The 21,217-nt window shown below is 42.8% G+C and overlaps 1 protein-coding gene across 2 annotated transcripts in view; it reads left to right on the top strand.

Moving 5' to 3' along the window:
• The window catches only part of UNC5C (unc-5 netrin receptor C), a 243,023-nt gene that overhangs the window by 180,405 nt on the left and 41,401 nt on the right, over positions 1-21,217 (top strand). For both annotated transcript variants that reach the window (XM_082759773.1, XM_082759774.1), the window contains exons 4-5: positions 7,982-8,085; positions 19,604-19,784. In XM_082759773.1, the coding sequence (XP_082615899.1) occupies positions 7,982-8,085; positions 19,604-19,784 (285 nt within the window). The remainder of the gene's footprint in view (positions 1-7,981; positions 8,086-19,603; positions 19,785-21,217) is intronic.

Below are 21,217 nucleotides of genomic sequence, written 5' to 3' on the forward strand. Positions count from 1 at the left end.
TCTCTTTGGCTAAAAAAAAAAAAAAAAAATCAAGCCCAGTATAAAGTTTTAATGTGAATTTTATGTAACAAGGCTGATGTCATTTAACAGGTAAAACCTAACAGGGCACAGTTCCTGTTTTAAGGATGAATGATGCCTGAGCGTGTGTGAGCAAGAGCAGAGTTAAACCCACTAGAAAATACATCTGATAAAGACTAAACAATAGCCTCAGGATTTGACCTAATTTTTAGATCAGATAATAACAGGGTGGCTAAGACAAATTGCTTTGAGCCCATGTGCGCAAAGCAGCCTCACTTTTCATTTGCTCCAGTTTTGTGTTGGTGTAGCCTCACTGACTTCATGACGTTAACCAAGGCTGTCCTTGAGAAAATACAGTGAGAATATAAGCCCTAAATCTGCTGTCAGGTTTTGGATTTGTTGAAAACAAGTAAGAAAATAACAGCTTTTTCTGTAACTTCTGTTGAATGATCTTTTTTTGGTGTAATGAATCTGGAGAGTCTCTTCTTTTCTCTTAGTAATTATCCTAAAATCAAAGTTTGAAAAAGGAAGGAAGGAAGGAAGGAAGGAAGGAAGGAAGGAAGGAAGGAAGGAAGGAAGGAAGAAACTTAATTTTCACTTAAAGTGAATATCATTTTAAAAACCCCTGATGTAGTAAAGAACTGCAGTAGTTAATCTTTTGTATAATTTCATATTAGTTTTCTGTCTACTTATCTAGAAGCCTTTTTTTCCCCAGACACTTTTTCAAAGGAATGTAGCTAATATATGCATGTCAGATGCTGTATACTGATAGGATAAATGTGGTACAGAAAAGTAGACTAGTTTACCTGATGGTTTATCTCCTCTTACAAGGGGTATGCAGTCATAGAAAGAAACAGATATAAAAAATAAAATAAAATAAAATAAAATAAAATAAAATAAAATAAAATAAAATAAAATAAAATAAAATAAAATAAAATAAAATAATAAAATAAAAATCACAGATTCATTACTGACTGTCAATTATCTCCCCTTTTAGTATTGCGGCTGCAGTGCCTTTCTTCCCCCTGCCTTCACACTAAGGCAACGTTATGAGCATGTGCTCCTGTAGCCACCAAAGGCTTTTGTTGGCTACACCAAAACATGCATTTTGTAGCCACTAATGCATATTGCAATAGATATAAATTTGGTGCACAGCAGGATAAAGAGGGAGAGCTGGGAAGGATAACACTTGAAAGTTTTAATAGGAAGGCATGTCCAGGATGTGCCCTATTAAAAACAACAATGAGAGAATGCTTTGTGCATTTTGATAAGAGATAGGACCTTAATTTCTTCTCTGTACACCATTTCAGTTACTCCTAATCAATATCTACTTCGTGTAGTTAATGAGGGGATAACTGCATTGCATGGTCTGGAGCTGAGACTGCTGAAGAAACAACAGAAACAATGTCAGATCACAGAAAGGGCAGCACAGGAGTTAACTGAGCATTTAACATACTTAGTACAGTAACTCTGCTTTCCCCCTTCACAGGCCTGTTTGTCTACTGCTTCCCAAATTAACAGGCGTGACCAATTCTCAGACTTAAGGATGCAATTGCAGCAGTAATAAATACACATAAATAAGCAATAAAAATGCTGTAAATGCAAACCACATTGTGGTTTGTATTTACGGCTTAAGGTTTTATGCTTTAAGGTTTCTTTTAACAACTTAAGGTTTTATAAATTAAGATGGACATTCTCTTCATTGTTAGCATTGTTTAAAATATGAAATAACCCCTTTACTAAATGTATATGGATTTAAATCCCCTTGCAGGAGCCTTGAGAATATCCTATGCTAACATGCCCAAGAAATGATCATCTTTCAATGGAGTCTGTTTAGTGAGTGATGATGAAACATGGATGCAATCGAGAAGTTAACAAAAGTTTGTGTACATTTTGGTCATGATGAGCCATCTGTGTGAGTCAAAGTAGCATATTAGAAGAGCAACAGCAACAAATTCCATGTTTATATATATTGTTTGCTGTTTTACTGTTTCAGTGTGTTATAGATTCAACTCTACCTGTAAATTGTAATGTGCACTTGGTGTTTCTAATGTCTATCTTCAGAGCATTTAGTTCATCTGTCATCTAGATCCGGCTGAGGTGTCATTTGAACTTCACATTTAGATTTTCTTGAAAAACAATGAATTTAGATCCCATCTGCAATAACCAAATAAAGTAATGAACAGTAAAGTTAAGTTTATAAGTTAGTTCTCAGGTTAAGCTTACAAAACAAAACAAGAAATATCTAGCTATCAAGTAAAAATATAAGAGGAGGAGAAGGGTGTGATCGATGCGTGCCTAGGAACCCATCTGCTCAGTGAATTCTTTATGAAGTGGGCTTGCTTGAATTTTTTACAGTTGTACCAATATTGAACGTGTTGAGTGGGTACTTCATTATAGACGTAGCCCACGTGGAAGCTGTGTTGTAAAAGGCTGTTTTGTCTTACCAGCACCTGGCTGAACTAGCTTAGAGCTGAAGGGGGAGGAATGGGACAAATGATTTTTCAGCAGGCATGCAGGCAGTGGGTGAGGCTTCAAGCAGCTGCCAAGGGTAAGTGTTATCCCCGGCTGGCTGAAGATGCCATCAGCAGAATGAGGGTCTGGCAGGTGTGCATCTCCCATTTGCTCAGGCAGTGAGTATATAGTGAATAACAGAGGACAGCAGGTCATAGGATCAAGCAAAGCATCTTACAGGTGGTAGCCCAGCAAGTGAGGGGTGTTCATCAACTTGTTCAGTATCTGAGGTCAGCAGATGTAGTGTCCTGCATCTCCAAATCATGTTGTGCTCTTCCGAGTAATCCTCCTCTGTCTCCATTAGCTGGGATATGAAAGTTGATGTGGCTTCTTGGCCACATGAGATGACAGCCAGAGGCCTCACTCCCTGGGCTGAAGAACTAGAAACAAGCTCAGCTCAAGCCATGAGGTACCACGCTTGGAAAGGGGGAAGCTTCTTCATCTTTACTGCTCCTCTCCAGTCTGAGAAGGTGGCGGGGGCAGCCTTACAGTGCTGTGACATGTGCCAGATTTGAGCAGTCCCTCCAAAGAAGGAAGGAGCAGCACGGAGTTGTGCACTGAATACAAAGATGGGGTTTTGAGGTGTTGACTCCCATCCCCAGTTCCACGTATTGATGCTTGGGCCAGTTACAAGCACAGCCCAGTCTAGCTTCAATCTCATCCCACAGGCAACAAGGCACAGAAGTGTGCCCTAGGAGGGTAAGTCAGCTTTGATCAATGCCCAGCATGCGTCTGATACAGCGGGGGACTCTGCAGAGAGAGGCACCCCACTTACAACTGACAGAGGTTTCAGGGGGATCCCCTGGGCTGATGACACTCTTGTAACAGTCTCAGTGGAAGTCTGGTTTGATCTAATTAACAACAAAGAGCTGAAACCACACAAGGACAAAATGAAAGAAAAGAGAATTTTTATATATAACCTTTCCATCATTTACCCACCAGTGTGATTGAGCATGACAAAGGTTGTAAATTCAGCTGTGAACAGAAGAGAGAGGATGAAGTATATCTGATAACACCTGTTTTCTTACATTTGGACTGCAGTTCAGTCTCTAATGCTTTTTTTTTAGGGGGAAAAAAAAAAAAAAAAAAGGTTATTAACTTCACCAGCACCACAGAAAGTGATGGCAGAGGAACAGGCCAGTTTTACAATACTATTCATGTTTTTCTAACTCAGCACCAATCAATCATCTATGTTTGGGAAATAAATGCAGTGACATATGTTTTTACAAGAGCACAGATCCTCTTTCGTTACACAGAACATCAGTGATGTTTTCCCACTCTTTTTCCACAATTATTTTTCTGTTTGGGCATTTCTTATTAGTCTGGATAAAATTAAAAGACTAGACTTGGATTAGAGAGCTTGGCTACCTATTGATATAACAGTTAAAAGGATGCCAAGCCTTGTTCCCCCTTTTCAAGTGTTTTATCTGCATTTTTTGCACATAGTACATTTGGTTTTATATGGATGCCTATATGTACTGCCTGGAAGAAGTAAACTGTCATATATATGTTCTCCTTGTGAAGGTCTTTTCATATTCTTAAAAACTTGTTTTTCTGACAACAGACATCAAATGTATGTTCTTTTCTCAATGGGCATAGCTAACAGGAAAGTTGGATAAAAAATAACGTGGCTTTTCTTTTTGTATTCTTAAAGCTTGCTCATTTTTTTTAAACATATTTATAGAAGGAAAGTTGGAGTTACTAGAAGGAGCACAGAATAAAGAGTCTTTAAGGTCTACCAAGGGCAGAAATCCATCTTTCTCTGACAGTAATGCGGCATTGTTCTGTTCATTTCTGGTTTACATCTAATTCCTGTCTGACAAGTGTCTGTTTTTCATTCTCATTCATTAGTCACCCTTGCATTAGCACTGACTTGAAGGCATCTGACCTGCCTCTTATCACGTTTCTCAGAAATGATAAAAGATATCCTTAAAGTTTTACCCACCCACCCATCACAGCAAAATACAGAGCAATGGAAAGGAGGTAAAATACATTTGGTTAAAAAAAAAAAAAAAAGGCTATTCTTTACTCTTTTGTAGAAGATGACAGGTAGAAAATGAACTAAGGACATGCTATGAGTTCGTATAGAAACTATTACCTTTAGCAGGTGAAAATGCAACTTTTGAGCTGTTTGTAAGCTAAATATGCATTAAACTTAAAAGGAATTTAACAATGCATCGAAATTAAGCTCTAATGCCCCTCTCCCCACCAAACACATAGAAATTCAGGAATAAAGTTAACAATATGGCATACACTGAGATTTTGATTTCCCATTACACTATTTCAGTTTTATGCTTGTGGAAATTCTCTCATTTCAATGCAGCTCTGAATGCAGCCATCTGTCCTTAACAGAGAGGCTTGCACAGAAGTATTTCAGGAGTCTCGGATGAAAGTCTCATCTTAAGTATGCTGTAAATGTGCTGCAGTATATGCCACAAGAGCCCTCTCTGAATTTACTAAGATTCTATGTTAGTAAAGAAAATAGTCTAGCTCAAGGTGGCAGACCAGAATTTTAATTCTTCTCCTTCTTTTCTTTTTATGAAGAAAGCCTTGAAGAGAAGTTAGAGGCAGGGGGGGAAACCTGATGGTGGTACAGGCTGTCCCCTGGGCCTGGCGGTGATATCCTCACCTGTGGCTGGGTGCAAGATGTGAAGGTGCCCACAAGCAGAACAAGGGGGACCTTTCAGCATCGCTTCCCACCAGGGCTTGCTCCACTCTGAAGTGATGAGCTGTGGCAGCAATGCTGCCTGTATAACGGGAATATCGCTAATGCAATCAGGGATTATTCTTCATTACTAAAATTATAATGGAAAGGAAGTGCAGGTGCACTAAATAAGTGTCTCTCCCTGTTGAGGGGTAGGGGGAAGAAGGCTCTCTCACCATCATGTTAACAGGGCTGCAGCTGACCTGAAGCTTTAATAATTCACACTGCCTCTTCACAGACAAAGAGGTCCTGACACAGAATGGATCAAATATTTTATTGTTGTGTTGTTTATTTTAAGGCATATTTTCTGAAGATTGTTAAAACATTTTTTTTTTTTTTTTTATGGGTTGTATTTTATTTGTCTTTTACCATTCTGTGGGAAAATGTACCCCTTCTGCCCTTGCTTGCAAGCAATCGTAACTTCTCTGACGCTTCCGAAAAGTGACAAATGTGTTTGAAAAGGCTCCCTTTGGAAAAGATCCAAAGTCCCTCAGTACATTAGCAAGCTCACCCACTCCTGGTTGATAGTGTGAAGTTGCCGTGATGACTGTAACTGTTAAATGGAAAAGGAAGCTGAAGACTGAAGAACTGGAAGGAAGTCTTGATCTAAAGAAATCACGCTGCAAGGGCCATAGGAAAAAGGAGTGATTTCAAAACTCATTTCTGTCCCAGCGGGGACTTTCATGATAGCTACAGAAAGTGAGGAAATTATTTGTCCAGGCCCTTCACTTCTTCATCATCTAAAAACCCACCTTATTAACTTGCTTGTCTTTTGCAACCAGTGAACCTTATGCCTGCTTAGGTAAGAAGTGCCCTGCACAGCTGCCATCTGTAGCTATTAGTAGGTGGCAGGGCTGCAGGGGAAGGTGGTGGGTAGCTCTGGCTGCATAAGGCTGTAAACGTGGGAGGGAGCCAACAGAATAGGGGATAAAAGCTCCCAGTCTTGTAAATACACAATCACGTACTTTTTTTTTTTTTTTTTCTTTTCCAAATGAGTATCATTTACTCAACGGTATCTAATGGCTCCTTTGAGAACATTGCTGTCTATTATGTCAAGGCCCCTACTTAGCGTATTTTTAGTTTGTGGATCATTGACCCACTGCAAAGCAGTGGCGCTGCTCAAGTGCTTCACGCCCAGCGAGGCTCTGCAGCGTAGGAGGGGAGCTGGGGGAGCCGCATCCCATGGGATTCCTCTCACCTCCCATAACTGTGCTGCGGCACTTCCCAGGGAAAACAGGCCATGCAGTTACAGCTGCTGAGAATAAAGAGGGTAAAGTGTTAGGTTTTTTGTTTGCTTTTTGCCTTTTTTTTTATTGTTATTACACATTTTTAGACTTAATGCTGTTTACTTTTGTTTGCATTAAAATTGGTGTGTTTTTTTTTTTTCTGGAGGCAAGCATTTTGTGAGTGAGGTGATTGCTGTGCACACGTGAGGCTGCTGGAAACTTCAGAGCTCTATTAATGTTTCAGGAAGGTAGGGAGGACAGTAAATCAATGTGTCAAGGAAAAGCCTCGGATTATTATCTTTCTAATCTGGCTCTACTGTATTCATCCCTCCATATCCGAACACATGAATGCTATTATTAATGGGCTATTTATTGCTGTGCTTATATTCTTCTATTACTGGCTGCATAATCACTTTCTCACTTATCTTCGTGATATTAGAGCGCAGTGCATCTGTTATAATTGTCCATAGCACGTATGTATGTGTACATTATGTGTATTAAAATACACCTGATGTGGAGGGAATTCTTCTCCACTGGAGATACCTGTGGAACTAGCAGTAATATAGTCTGAGTTATCGCTCATCTAAAGCAAACTGCTTTAACCCAGCATGACATGTGCCCAGGATACGTACAGGTGTCAGGGACAGACCTAATCTCTCCAGTTGTTTTGCTGTGATCCCTCTCACATGTAGCCTCCCTGGCCCAGAGTACCACCAGCATGTCAAGGATGCCAACAGACACAACCAGGCAGAGCTTGACATGTCATCCAATAACATTTCCAGTTCTGTCTTCCATGGTGTAGGTTAAAGCCCCCTACATCAACATCTGGGGTTAAAATGGTGGATTTTTTTTGCTTATTTTCTAAAGCCAGACTGGCTCTTTGATATGGATTCCAGCATGGCCCTGTGTCCACTTGCAGCAGGGACAGGCAGCAGGGAAGTGTCCCCAGCTGCTACTGGGGCTGAATGCTCGCCTTTCCCTCTCCATCCTGGCACAATGGAGAGTGTGTCAGACCATGGTGGAAATGTGGATCCAGTGGTAAGAGGAAATTCCCAAGTCCATTTTACCACCGATGCAAATATGTTACAGAAGTAACAAAAAAACTCAGCTTCTGTGCTTTAGTTTTACAGGTTGTTATAAATTGCTTTAACTTTCTTCAGTGTTTCACTGGCATAGCTTAGCGAACATAAATTACCTGAAGATGGGATTTCTTTTTCCTTTTGTTCTGTGTCTGAACATGACCTTTCACAGCAAGGCCTTGGTTCTTGGCTGGGTTCACGTGTACTACCACAATATAAATAATAAATCCACTATGAAACCTCTGACCATTTAATGCTTGAATGAAGTGAAAACATGTCTCGGTGTTGAGTGCTCCACTTTCCAGGGAGGACATATGCTATTTTCTCTGTTTAGTAAGACCTCTCACATCTGAGGCGGTACAGCAATCAAATGTGATATGCACCACCAGCTATTAACACAATTAATTCGTCTCCTTCTCCCCCTCTTTCTCCCTCCTCAGATCTCCGGAAGACTTTTGAGCAGGAGCCCCTGGGGAAAGAAGTGTCCCTGGAGCAAGAGGTCCTTCTCCAGTGCCGTCCCCCTGAAGGCATCCCAGTAGCTGAGGTGAGCAGCGGTGGTGTTTTGCCCCAAGCAGCTGGCATTTGGGTATCCTAACTGAGGCCTGATCCGTGGCTAATGGGGCAGGGAATGAGGGCATGTCATGATGAATGGGTGGTAACGGAGAGCTGACTGCCTGCTGCTGGTAGACAGGATTGATCGGGAACTGATTAATGGCTTTGGAAGCGATCACGGTGTCTTGCTGGGCAGAGCTATAGGAAGTTTGGTTTCAGGTTTTTGTTCTCTGTCAGAAATCGTAGTTAAAACTGGTGTCCAAAGGACACATAGCTGGTGGGGCAAACTAATACCATCCTATTATCTTTCCTTGGCCTTTTAAAGAAAAGGCCATTTCAGTTATTGAAAGAGGCATCTTTCAAACATGTTATAAAGACATTTTAATTCTTTGTTTGCTAGATTTTATTTCCCTCACATATTTGTGCATATACTTGTGTGTGCACCGGCTGGCCAGCTAGGTGCAAGAGGATGTATCGTGGTCCAGTATGGGTTCCCAGGTAAGGCAACACAAGGTGGGGGCAAGTAGGGGATGCATCCGCAAAATAATCCATTTTCTTAGGTTTATCTGTAATTCTCACTGGTATTTCAGTAATAGAGAATGGGGAGCCTTCCATCCACCTGGCAGGAGCAAATCTATTCTTCACCAAAATACGTGCCGCCAGAGAGCAGCATGTTGCTCTGCCTAAGTGCAGTGGTGGCTCCAGCCGAAAATGGCTTCGGCTCATTGCTCACAGGAGAGGGGTTTCTGAGTCCCAGGGGAGCCCTGAAATCCTAAATCTGCCTCTGCTGTTAAGAGAAAAATTGATTGTTAATGATGGTAATTCCCCTATCTGAATTCTCCTCGGCCTTCCTCTGCCGCGCAGAGAAGGAACTGTTGCCAATTTGCATTAGGCTAAGTTAGGCTGTCGTGGCTAAGTAGCAAACTGGTTGTCACTCAGTGCTGATGACTGATTTCTCAGGAGACAAAACTTTAAGTGTTACCTCCCCAAGTTCAGGTTTAGTTGGAATTGCAGAAAAGTGTCCACAAACATTAGAGGGCATAATTAGCATAGAAGATTTCTCCTCTTTCCTTTTTCCTTAGGCTGTTTTCTTTTGCCTTTAAGATTCCCAAAACTGTAAAGAGCATTTAGGTCTGCTGAGCCAGCCTGCTGACAACCTCAATATTAATCAGTTGGCTTTCCCCAAGAACTTATCAGCATTATTTTTTCCTTTCAGATGCTCCTTTACATCAAATCAATTTGCCATTGTGCCTTGATGAGTATTTGAAATGGGATAGGCTATTCTGGAGGTACAGATGTTTACCTTTGCTAGAAACTGAGATTGGTCACGACAGGTAGTTTTTTTGAGTGTGGTGTTACAAGCACCTCTGAAATGTTGGCGGTGAGCACAGGTATTCCCATGGAAAGGTCTATAATGCCTGGTCAGGTGGCCAGAACCCAAAGAGCATGATTTAGCATGCTATGTGGAAGGAGAGCTCTCTCTGCTGTTATAAAAAATTCTGCACGAACCATTAGTACTTGTAATTGTTATTCTTAAGTCAAATTATATCTGTCCTCCTTCCACCAAGCAGCTGTAAAGGCAAAAAAAATGTGGCGCACTAGCCATGTCTGCTTCCTAGTACAACATCTCCCAAGGAAGTGATCTCTGAAAAGATCCCCTGTGAGCTGCTTTCATAATAATTGCACTTTTTCCTGCCTCCAAGTATCCTGGCTTACTTTGTCAATAGCAGAGATTCATGACTCTACATTAACAGGCTCTGAATCTTATTTGTACCGTGGTCAGGGCAGACACCAATTAACACTTGGCAGGCTCCGAAATCATATACTCCCCATCTGACATTCAAAAGAGCCATTCTCAATGTTGTATTTTTTTTCTCTTCTGACTTTTGAAGTCGGGAGGAGATCAAACACCCAGATTGGACAGCCGCCTAATACAGCCTCTTTGTAGATTCTTTCCAACACTATTAAAAGAACAAAGACCTGAACACTAATGAATATGAATACCTTAATGTGACACTTCATTGCAGCCACTTGGTGAAGCTGGTAAGATAAATTTAAAAAAATGGCAAGATGAAAGGTAACTTGGTGGGTTGAAGGATTACATGATTATTTTAATTTAGAGATGACTGAGTTCTTTGTTTAAGACTTCATTTATTTGTTCAGAGAAGTTTCTGATATAGTGGCACAGGTAACTAAGTAAGAAGGGACTTGGGAGAAGGCAGGCAGCAGGATGAGGCTTTTTTGCACATTGGAGAAAGTCTGGTTTGGTTCCAGGTAGAGTAGGGTATCATAAATGCTGCAGCTATCAGCAGTATTTCCAAATGCTTTAGTGACCATGTATCTCAGACTCTTCCCACTCTGTGCGCTCTGTTGTGTTTTGGTGTTGTTTTTTTTTTTTTTTGACTTACTGGCTTCTGCAGCGGTCACTGGCTTTAGCAACAAAGAGGGAAGAAAAGATTACACTGAAACTGTACAAAATACACATTCAATGTGACATCGTGTTGGAGTCCAGAGTCCTGAAGTCTTCCACTTGTTTTTTTTGTTTGTTTGTTTGTTTGCTTCGTTGTTGTTTTTCTTATTATTATTATTATTTAATTCTTATTAATCAATTAAATTTATTTATTTATTTCTCCTGGTGTTTCCAAGTGGTGGGAACAACCACACTTAGGGATAAATTCTTTTCTCCTTTTGGTAGCGAGGAAATTTAGTCCTATAATTGCCAGTATATTTAATTGCAGTTAACTGTGTCGAGCTCTTATGGATCAATGCTGGAGCAGTTCTTGTTATTGAAAGGCTGAAGCACATAGCAGCATTCAGCTGCTCGAGAGGGCAAGAAGGACAAATATCGAGCTGGGCAGGCAAAGCTTTTAAAGCAGCACTTACCAGTCCCTCAGATGCACTAGGACATGATGAGCATTAGTGTAGGCTCAGATCATGGCCACAGAAAAGAAACTTCAAGATCCAAATAGAAGAAGAATAGAAGGGTATGTGTTAAACTACACCAGCCTCACGTCCTGAGGTCAAATCAAAGTACATCCTGCTTGTTCACTTGGGACAAAGTAAGAAGCAGAAAGTTTGCTTGGTCACTAGGAAAATCAGATCAGCTTCTTTGTGGTCATATAACTCTACCCACCAGCCCTGATGAAGCCAGGAAGAATCCCATTTTGCAGTGCTCCAACAGGAATGACAAAATTATTAGCAATTAATCCCCTGTTTCATTTAATTTGTTCTTTGAAAGATGCCAGCATCATATTGCACATGGTAAAATACAGTCAGAGACACCGAGTCACAGCAAATTAGGTCACAGAGATAGGATATAGATCAAAGCATCAATGAGATGTAAGATTGGTTAATATGCCATAAGCTGCTAGACGAACTTCTGCATTGAAATGTGTGATTTGCTGCACCTTCACCAGGGGAATAATTGCTTCTTTAATTATAATTGAAGTGTTTCACGGAGGAGTTTAACTGGAGAGCAGGGTGCAGCATGCAGTTTGGTGACCCATTTGAGTTTAAAACATGACATAGTATTTATCCACATCCATGTCTCTAATTAGGAATTAGCGCAAGGAGGAAAGCATCCCTCTGTCAAGAGGCAGACCGAGGTGTTTTGCTGAGTCAAGATGACTGTGACACAGGCTTCATTGAGCTATCATTGCATGGGGAAAACCTGGTGGAAGCTGGAGTCTTCTTTAAATAGGCAGCATCAGGTGGCTGCTCTGTCTAATTGATTATTAATACGACTGCTGTTTGCCTCCTTTCATGAGAGACGCTTATATTTTGCTGCAGTTGTCCCTTAATTGGAAGTTCATGTGTATGCATTTCCATGCAGGTGTGTGTCACTGAGACAGAGTTTATATTCCCAGCAGGAAAACAAGCTTAAAGAGAAAGGGAGGGGAGCAGTTTGTGGGCACAAATACTAATTAGCTGGGAAGCAGCACTGTCCTTTGCAGTGCCTTGCAGCACACAGCTGAATGCCTTCAGGTGTCAGCAGGAGGAAGATGAGGAAGGGGGACATGGGTTCATCTGTGGGAGGAGCACAACTCTTCTTCTCTCTTTTGCTACCAAATTCCACCAGAGGCTTCAACCATTGGTGCTCCATGCTTATCTCTGCTGCTGGGGCGTGATGCACATTGCTTCTCCTGGATCAAATTAAGAGGGGAAAAACGTGCTCCAGAAGCTCAAAGCAGCTGTTTTATCTTCCAGGACTGATTAAGGTTTATTTACCCAAAGCCTCGAGGGTGGATGCTGATTGATGGGAGGTTTATGTCCATGGTTCAGTGTTGCTGGCACAACAGATTGATGCCCAGATCCTACCTTGACTGTCCTGAGTCAGAGAGGAGCAGGGAGGTGAATAAGCTCTGTGGTGCAAAGGAGCCCTAACTCCTGCTCCAAGGACTGTCTGTTCATTTTGCCCTGCAGAGCTGTTGGATAAGGTCTGCCAGTGCAGGATTGTCCTTCAAAAGCACAGGATAAGGTTCCCTGTATCTATCAGTGTCTGGTCCTGTACATATCAGTTCTTTCTGCAGCCCACTCTATTTTTGGGTGGCAGGGACACTCTTCTGAGAGGCAAGAAACAGCTTACACCCCCCTGCTGGAGAACAGGCTTGCATTTGGGTCTTGTGCTTTCTGGGAAACGCACTGATTACTAGGTTATTTCTTCATCTGTTATGTATTTATATTTACCTTATGCATATTTTTGGAAGCTATGCAGTGTTGGGGGACAGATTTTGGCAGCACCTTTTGATGAAGCTTTGTGTTTAATGTTCCCTACTGGTTCATTTCTGTGGTGTAGAAACCCCTGCTGAGATCTGTAGCTCTTCAGGCAGGACTGAGTTTTTTGAGACCTGAGTTTTCTGTGGTTTCTAACCCTATCCTTTTCCTTTCTAGTGCAGTTCCACTGACACCACTGCAAGTGAGGACAGTGCTTGCTTCTCTGTGAATTAAGCTGTTGTTTGCTTAAATCTCACCACAAGCAAAGATGATCTGGAGAACGTTTCTAGTTCCTCCATAAAATATTGCAATGGGAGGTGTTCTGCATGACTGGTAACACACTCTGCTAACCTCTCCTCTCTATGGCTTTTTGTGGTGAAGGTGGCTCTGGGGTACTAGTTTAGCTAACACTAACTCCCTATCCTTCTCATACTGTACTCAGAAAAAGTAGTGTTTTCCATTATACACATTTTTTTGGAAGATATACATGTACAACATGGGATATAGATTTTGGCAGCATTTTTGATGAGGTAGACGAGCATACCTCCAAGCTGCTCCCTTTGAGAAGGTAGCTTCACATCCTGGAGATAGTACTCTGTACACATACAGCATTACTCCATCAGGCTCTACTTTGACAAAAACTGGTTCTACGTCCTAATAGCCAACTCCTCACAGTGCCTGAAGTGTGAGAGTTACCTCTGACAGCAGTTTGTGGAGCTTGAGTTCTCACCAGCATTTACAGCAGTAGTATTTGCTTCAGTCAGCTCTTCTGGCAGTAGCCTGTTCAGATTCAGTGCTGCTGTAGGTGTGAAGAACTATGATGCTTCCATGTTTTAAGAGAAGTGCTTTCAAAATTTGGTCTGTAGAGCACACACATTAGCTGTCACTCAAGAGTTGTTTGATCAGGTTTTGTTGGGGTTTGCTCAGGAATTTCCAGGTTCTTCTAGAGCTGATGTTCTTCTTTCAATAGTGTGCTCCCTGACTGAACATAATCCTGTATGCCTTTAAAAGCAGTAAGGGGAGTTGTTCATGTGACAAGTTCAGAGGGGTCAGGAAAGGGACTACAGTCACCCTCAACATCCTTTTCCCTTATTGAATTTAATGATTGTGAAAAGCATATACCTCCTTCTATCCATCCATCTTCCCATCATGGGCATATTTGAAGTACCACAGACTTCACACAGATAACCCCTTTAAAGCACTTTCCAAACAAATAACCTGTTTGAAATGGTTTCCAAACAGAAAATCCCGTCGCTTTGGGATTTGTGGAGTCCAGCTGCCAAAAATGCCAACCAACACACGTGAGCTGTAGCACCTCCATCCTAACACTTTGTTCCATGCAGAAAAAGGAGCTTAGCATCTCTTGTGGGCCACAGGGCATCCACCATGGGTTTCAGTTCATGATGCCACAATATTTGAATTTATAGCTCCATGACACAAAGTTCTGCGCCTGCAATTACCTGAGAGATGCCGTCCTCCTCAGCCTTGGAAGTTTCCTCTGTGAGGCTTTACTTCCCCATTGTACACAAAGTGAAGCTGTAATAAGGCCAGAGACTTCCAGCAGCTGTATGAACCCCCTGTATAGATTTTGGTACTCAGGCAGCAGGCTGGGTGTATGTGCAATTAAGGAAGTGCTTCCACAGCAGGAACACAAATTCCCCATATTGGCAGCAGAAACAAAAGAAGCAAAGAACAACTGAACAAAATGTCACTGCAGTTTGCATTTGCCATCTCATTCTCAAGATGTATTTTGCAATCTCTCATTTCTGTAATCTCAGCCTCTTTGGAGGCTATTTTTTTTCTTTTTTTTGTTGTTGTTGCTTTAAAAAAAAAAAAAAAAAAAAAAAAAAAGCAGGTACAGAAATGTATTTCCAGCAACTAGCATGCGAAGGACAGCATTCTCTCATTGCTGGGATGAAAGTGTATGTTTGAAACCAAATCCAAAAGTCAAATAACATTCTTCAAAGAGGCACTCGAGTCTCAATATACCTGAAATAGCTGTTGGCTCGATAGCGCATACGAAAACTGCTAGAGTTTTCTCAGTCTCACTTGGGTATCTTGTACTCTGTCCAAATCAGTAGTTAGCTTCACAAATGTTTTATTCTTACTGCCACACGTAGGGAACATGACCTGAAACACCAGCGCAGCTGGGAGATGAGTTCGAATGCAATCCTGCAGTTCTGGCAAGGCATGGGGAAGGCAGGGTTGCAATCGTTTCACTTCCTGGGATCCTAGCTCATCTTTTATGGAGGCAAATCTCTCACTGCTCCCAGCCATTTGCATCTTGTTTGTTCTGGAGAACTGCCCTCCTGGGTGTTGGAGGGTTTTGCCTGTGCCTGCAGGGGCAGAAGGCTTGCTGGTTTTGGCAGGTGCCCTCAGCTCTGAGGATGAGACTGGGGCAGGTTGGTGTGGGGGAGAGAGCAGGATCCAGGACTTGCACCCTGCTGAATTTCCTTGAGATGGTGAGAGGTGTAAGGAACAACCAGAGAACAAACATCCCATTTCCATCCTTCGTCTCAGAACAGCTGTGCTTCTGCTCCACCAGCTTCTAAAACAGTCACGCATACACAAGTGTGCCAAGAGACTTAAGTACCTGGTAATGCTAGCAACTCGGCACGGCTAAATTTGTGTCAGCAATTAGCCTCCGTAATAGGTTTTTCCGCGTATGTAATCGCTGGTGTGATTTATGTTCTCTGTGTTCGTTTAGCCTTCGCAGGAGCCTGGCCCTGCTTTGCACACCTCAGTCTTTGCTGTGTTATTTCAGGCTGCTGCTGGGAGCATCGTGCAGCAGCTCGGCTCTGGCCACAGCTCCGAGGTGCCGCTGTCCCGGTGGCTGCGGGTTTTCTGCTCTCACTCTCATGCTTTTCATGTCGGATGGCATGTGGCAGGTTCCCTCTGTTAATTAGAACAAATGTGCCAATTATGTTAATGTATCTCCCGATACCAATCAGCGAATAATTAGAGACAACACATCTGTCTCTCACCAGGGAGTGGGATGACAGGAAAAAAAAAAAAAAAAGAAAGAAAAAAAAAAAACACACTACAAGGTATGCTGCTCTAAATTAGAGCCGTGTCAGGCTGTGCGTTTCCTCAGCCAGTCACAGGGACAGCAGGGCCTCACAGCAGCAGCTACGTGCAGTGTCGTCGCAGCTGGCAGGAGCCGTGTGCCTGTGCAAGGTACTCGCAGAGGGCTGAGCAGCTCTGGCCAGCCGCTAGCAGGAGCCAGTTGTGCTCCCCACTTGCCCTCTTTTAGCCTCTGCAGTTGCTGCAGGTCAGAAGTTGCGGTCACACCATTGCAGAGGGTCCTTCTCTTGCTGGTCAGCCTGCAAATGTTTAACAAATAAAAATGTCTTCGTTGGAAAATAAAAATAGGAGGAGGAATCTCCTGCTGGCTTTGTTCTGCAGGGCTGGTATGTGTGAAAAGCCAGTTGAGTGTTGCAATTTTCCATAGCTGGCATCACCAGGACAGAGCACTTACCCCATCCTTCATGGCAGTGTTGTGGCCAATAACAGGATTCCTGGTACAATAAAGAGAAAATGATGCTCAGGCTTATTCTATATGTATGCACAGCTAAGCACATATTTATTAATGGTAGTTGGAGGGACATGCATTTAATGGGATAGACAGAGCTAGGTATCTGTCGAAGATTCTTTGTGACTGTAGCCAGCAAATACATGCTCTCAATATAGAGACAAAAGCAGATATCTGCTTTATAAATGTCTCCAATCATCTACTCTAGAAATGTCTTCTCCAGGGAAGATGCTGGAAAATGGAGACGCAAGAGCAGGATTTGGCCAGATCCTGAAGACAGGCATCTTGTGGACCTCAAAATGTCCATGCTGCATCCTGCTGCATCTCGGTCTGCTCGCTCAGAGGGGTACAGATCTCCAGCACACAAGTGTCTGGTGCTCCTCTGGTCTTGTGTGAGCAGCACGGCTCCCCCAGGGCTCCAGTCACCATCATGCAGGCAGCTGAATTAAACTCAGGATGAGTTCCTGCGTTGACTGGGTTAACAACCTGCTTCAGTGAGGGGGCTGCACCTTGGGGAATGACACAGCATCAAAAGAGATCTTCGCTTTTAACTTCGGTAATACCAGTTTGCATACTTGTCACTCGTAAATCACACTGTCTCACTCCGCTCTGCTCTCTCCTGTTTTGTGTTTGACACCGGATCGGTTCCCATACATGTGGCAAAACAGCCCTGCTCTCACCAGTTCTGGTTACTCAAGAAACAAATCTGGCTCTGGACTGAGGTCCAGCAGTGCTGGGCACTGCAGCCAGTGAGTGAGCAGCTCCAGGAAAAAAAAAAAAAAAATATTCCATTAGTAACTGCAAATATATACTAACAAAATTCTCATTTACATGTTGTAGTGTGTTTTAATTAGGTAACGTTTGTACAAGGACTGAAGGAGAAAACAAAACATAAGAGCTAATTAGTGCTGGAGTGGTGTGCTCTTTTCGCATTGCTCTTTATACTGATGTGTATGAAAGGAGTCTCCCTTCTCGTGTCATCTCAGCCATCTTTTCTTCAGTTCCTCCCGTCAGATTTCATGATATTTTGCTACGTGAACAGACTTGTGGCATCATGAAAACCCAGATACCCAGAAGAAGAAGGAATTAGATGAGTTAAAGAATGTCTAGCAAAAGAGATGGGGTTTAGACACACGCACACAGTACTGATGTACTGGCAAAACAGATTTTTCAGAGAAAAAAAAAAAAGAAAAAAGACATCCTGTTGTTCTGCAAGCTTAATGTTTTATTGTTAACAAATTCTGTAAGCCATTAGGTGAAAAGGATCTTTTTCCCAAGCGATTTGATGAAGAGCCAGAGGCAGTATACTGAATTATGTAGAGCCTTTTTTTTTTTCCTGATATTGGCAACTCTTATTTTCATATCCTCTTCAGTTTTCTTGCAGGGATGAAAGGGAATTTAATGCTCATAGCTTTAATTTTGTCTAATCAGCTGAGACCCAGGCTGAATATGCATGCCTGTGCTTTTGTGGAGAGAGAGAGGGAGTGTTGCAGAGTGCTGGTATTTATTGAGTACAGAGCCTTTGGGTAGTGGCAAGGGGTGCTGGTGTATATACTTGCGTGAGCATACCGGGAAAATGTTGAACTGAGCCTCAGACCATGGTGTAAACATGGTCCTGTCTTGACTGATGTCCCAGTGTCCTCATCGTGCAGAGCACAGAAAAAGGGTTGGTGGATGTGGAGGGGGCACACAGCCCTGGCAGTGCGTGTAGCATCTTTTGGAGTCCTAGTACAAGGCTGCACTCTGTCCCAGAAACAAATAATGGTATTGGAAAACAAGAAAGACATTTGGTTTGTGTGAGAGGCAGGGGTTAAGGAGCAGCCTTCCGCTGGAGGAGAGGCGAGCTGCTGGCTTGTTTTTCAGTCTCAGATGCATGCGGACTTGACCTGTGGGTGAGCAAGGAGCTAGACGTTGCCATTGACTGAACAAAAATCTGTCTGTCTTGATTATACCTGAGAGCAGTTCAGATTCAGGAAAGGAGGAAGAACAATTTCAGCCACCCTGGCAAGGAAAACCAGGTTATTCACTAAGAGCTTGCATCTTCCAGGGCAGATAAAATGTGAATGCTGCAGTGATAGAAACACAGCTTCACATTTTATGTCTTTCTCTTCCTCCCCTGTTTCCTGTCCATTTCTACAGCCCTTTTTGCATCATGAGTTTTGGGTTGATTTCAGGATACGCGAATGCTCAGGCAGTGCATCAAAGTGGGCTTTGCAAAAGCAGGTCTTGGCAGTTAGCACCTCTCGGGCCCAGCGGGCTGATTTTGTTTATATTTTCCTTCCTTTCATTAACTCTGGGCACAAGCTGAAATGATCCAGTGACATGAAGGCCCTGCTTTGATCCATCCAGGGCGCCGGTCCCTTCCTTCAGAGCATGCCCGGTTCAAAGGAAAGTGAGCTACTAGGTTCCAGCCAAATTACATTAGGGTGGCTCGCAGCAGTCAGCTGGGGTATAATAAGGTGTTTCTTTAGGAAGGCAATAAAAGGAACATTGTCAGAATTTAAAAACATATGTAAAATATTTTTCTGTATAACCAAGGAAATAACGCTTTATTAATACATATATACATGGCTTAAATAAAGAAAGGAGATAACTAAGCACTGATGTAGGCTTTGTAAGCCCCTATTTCCTTGGTAACTATCTCTATTTCGTTCAATCCTCACTGCAGCAAAACAATATCATGCAAGTACGTGTGAGTGCACGTAGACTGAAAAATATTGATGTGTCTGCAGTCTGTTAGCATGACCTACTCTGGCATAGGGTCTCCCTGTGGTAGACCCTGTGCAGGTACGTACAGGGTTACTGCGTTATTAGTTAAGAGGTAGAAAAGAAAGGGTGAGACCTGGGCTGCTTTAGGGTTACCAATAGTATAAGAGAATTTTCTCCTTGTAGATATAGTCCCAAGGTATCGTATTCCACATTTGTGCCTCAGACTCTGAAGGTATAGCTCAGCTATTTCTCTCTACCCAGCAGCTCTGCACTCTGAACAGGCACTGATATTTTGCAGGCAAGGCATGGCAAGTATTGGGTGGGAAGGTGGGAGGGAAGAGGGCCTAAATGGAAAGACAGGTGTGAGTGCTGCTCTCCCATGTTGCTGCCACGGTGTTTTATTTCAGCTGGCAGCATGCAACAGGCGAGTCCTTCATAGTGCAACTTGACTCGTAGAGCTCTCTGGGATGAGCGTAAAAATCACAGGTACTGTGCTTGTTGTGGTGTGACTGCATGCTGACTCGCTGCCTCCCCTCCCACCCTTTGAAACCCCCAGGTGGAGTGGCTGAAGAACGAAGAGGTGATTGATCCCGTGGAAGACCGAAATTTTTACATCACCATTGATCACAACCTGATCATCAAGCAAGCCCGGCTTTCTGACACAGCCAACTACACCTGTGTCGCCAAAAACATCGTGGCCAAAAGGAAAAGCACTACAGCGACTGTGATCGTATACGGTGAGTGATGCCTTGTCCTGCTGCATGAGAGTGGATGTTCAGGAGGGACACTCCTAGAGATGGAAGATGCCTGTGTGTAACTTTTACTGCAGTCCGTGACCAGACTGGTCCTCCTGGGCTGCCTGGGGACTTGCAGCCACGTATAGGGGTTGCAGTCAGAGCTCAGTACTGGAAACACTCAGGACAGGACTGATGGCTTGGCTTTTTGGTGACAGAGGACAGTGTTAAAGGGGGACCAGGCACCAACACAAATGCTGGTTGTCTGATTGAAGAGAGAGCAGGCACTTCCCTTGCCTTAACACATGCCAGAAAATAACCATGGGGGCATTTCCTCCAGCAAGAGCATCCGAGATTTTGCTTTCTACCCATGCATTTCATTTTCTTGGTGACGTTTTTCAGAAATAAGAGTAAAACCAAAAGGAAGTTTGTGCTTCCAGGTACTGGTGTTGGAGCTCAGCAGAATCACTCATCAGCTTATGCCTCTTTTTTTTTTCTGTCTACTACCAAAGCGTACTGTGATGTCTCAGGGCAAATTAGGAAAGCACTCTGGGGCTGCAGTTCACAGTCACACAATCTGGCTTAAAAATAAACATCAAGGGAGCATGAAGCATCAGTTAGCATTATTCTATATCTGCCTCCACAGCCCCGATCTAGTATTGAGGTTGGCCTTGCTTTGGCTGGGGAGGGGCTGGACCAGATGCTTTCCTGGGGTCTCCTCCAGCCTTACTCTGACCCACCAGCCTGAGCCACTGCCCTCACAAAATCATTGCCACGATGCCTCCCAAGCTGGGGTATCCAGCAAAACAAAAACCTGCTCTGACAATGTGCCAGCTGACTGTCCTGGTGTTCCTTACAATCAGCTTAATTATAGGATAGACAAGTAGGAAGAAATCCCTATGATTATCCCTAATATTCATTTCATATTCAGGGTAGCAGTTAGATTTAATTGTGAGCAGTTGCTTCCCTGAAGTTACAATGAGGGCCTTTTAGTTCAGTTTTTATAGAAAACCGGCTGAATTGAGTTGATTAGCAGCGTTTGTGATATTGAGGGATGGACCTTGCAATAGCACTGCGTTTTGTAACTGTGATGAATGCAGAGAGATGTAGGCATGCTGCAACTCTTCCTCATTCACATACAGTATTTTTTTTGAACAGTGCAGTCAAGAGACATATGTAGAGGAGCAGTCATTTGTATGGTTTTTGCTACTAGAGCTGCTTAAGGCTTATGTTGTTTCACAGACATTTGGGGGCTGGGGAGTCTGAACAGTCAATATGTTACCCATACCCTGATGATGGCATTATTAAATAGAGCAGCACAGCTCCCCGTTCATCCATTCATCCATCCATCCTGAAACTGGGTGGAAAAGAAAGTCAGCATAAATATCTTCCCAAAGCCCAAAAATAAAAATTTAGTCTAAATTCACTCCAAGCAC

Source organism: Aythya marila, assembly GCF_965140915.1.
Source record: "Aythya marila genome assembly, chromosome: 4".
Lineage (NCBI taxonomy): Eukaryota > Metazoa > Chordata > Aves > Anseriformes > Anatidae > Aythya > Aythya marila.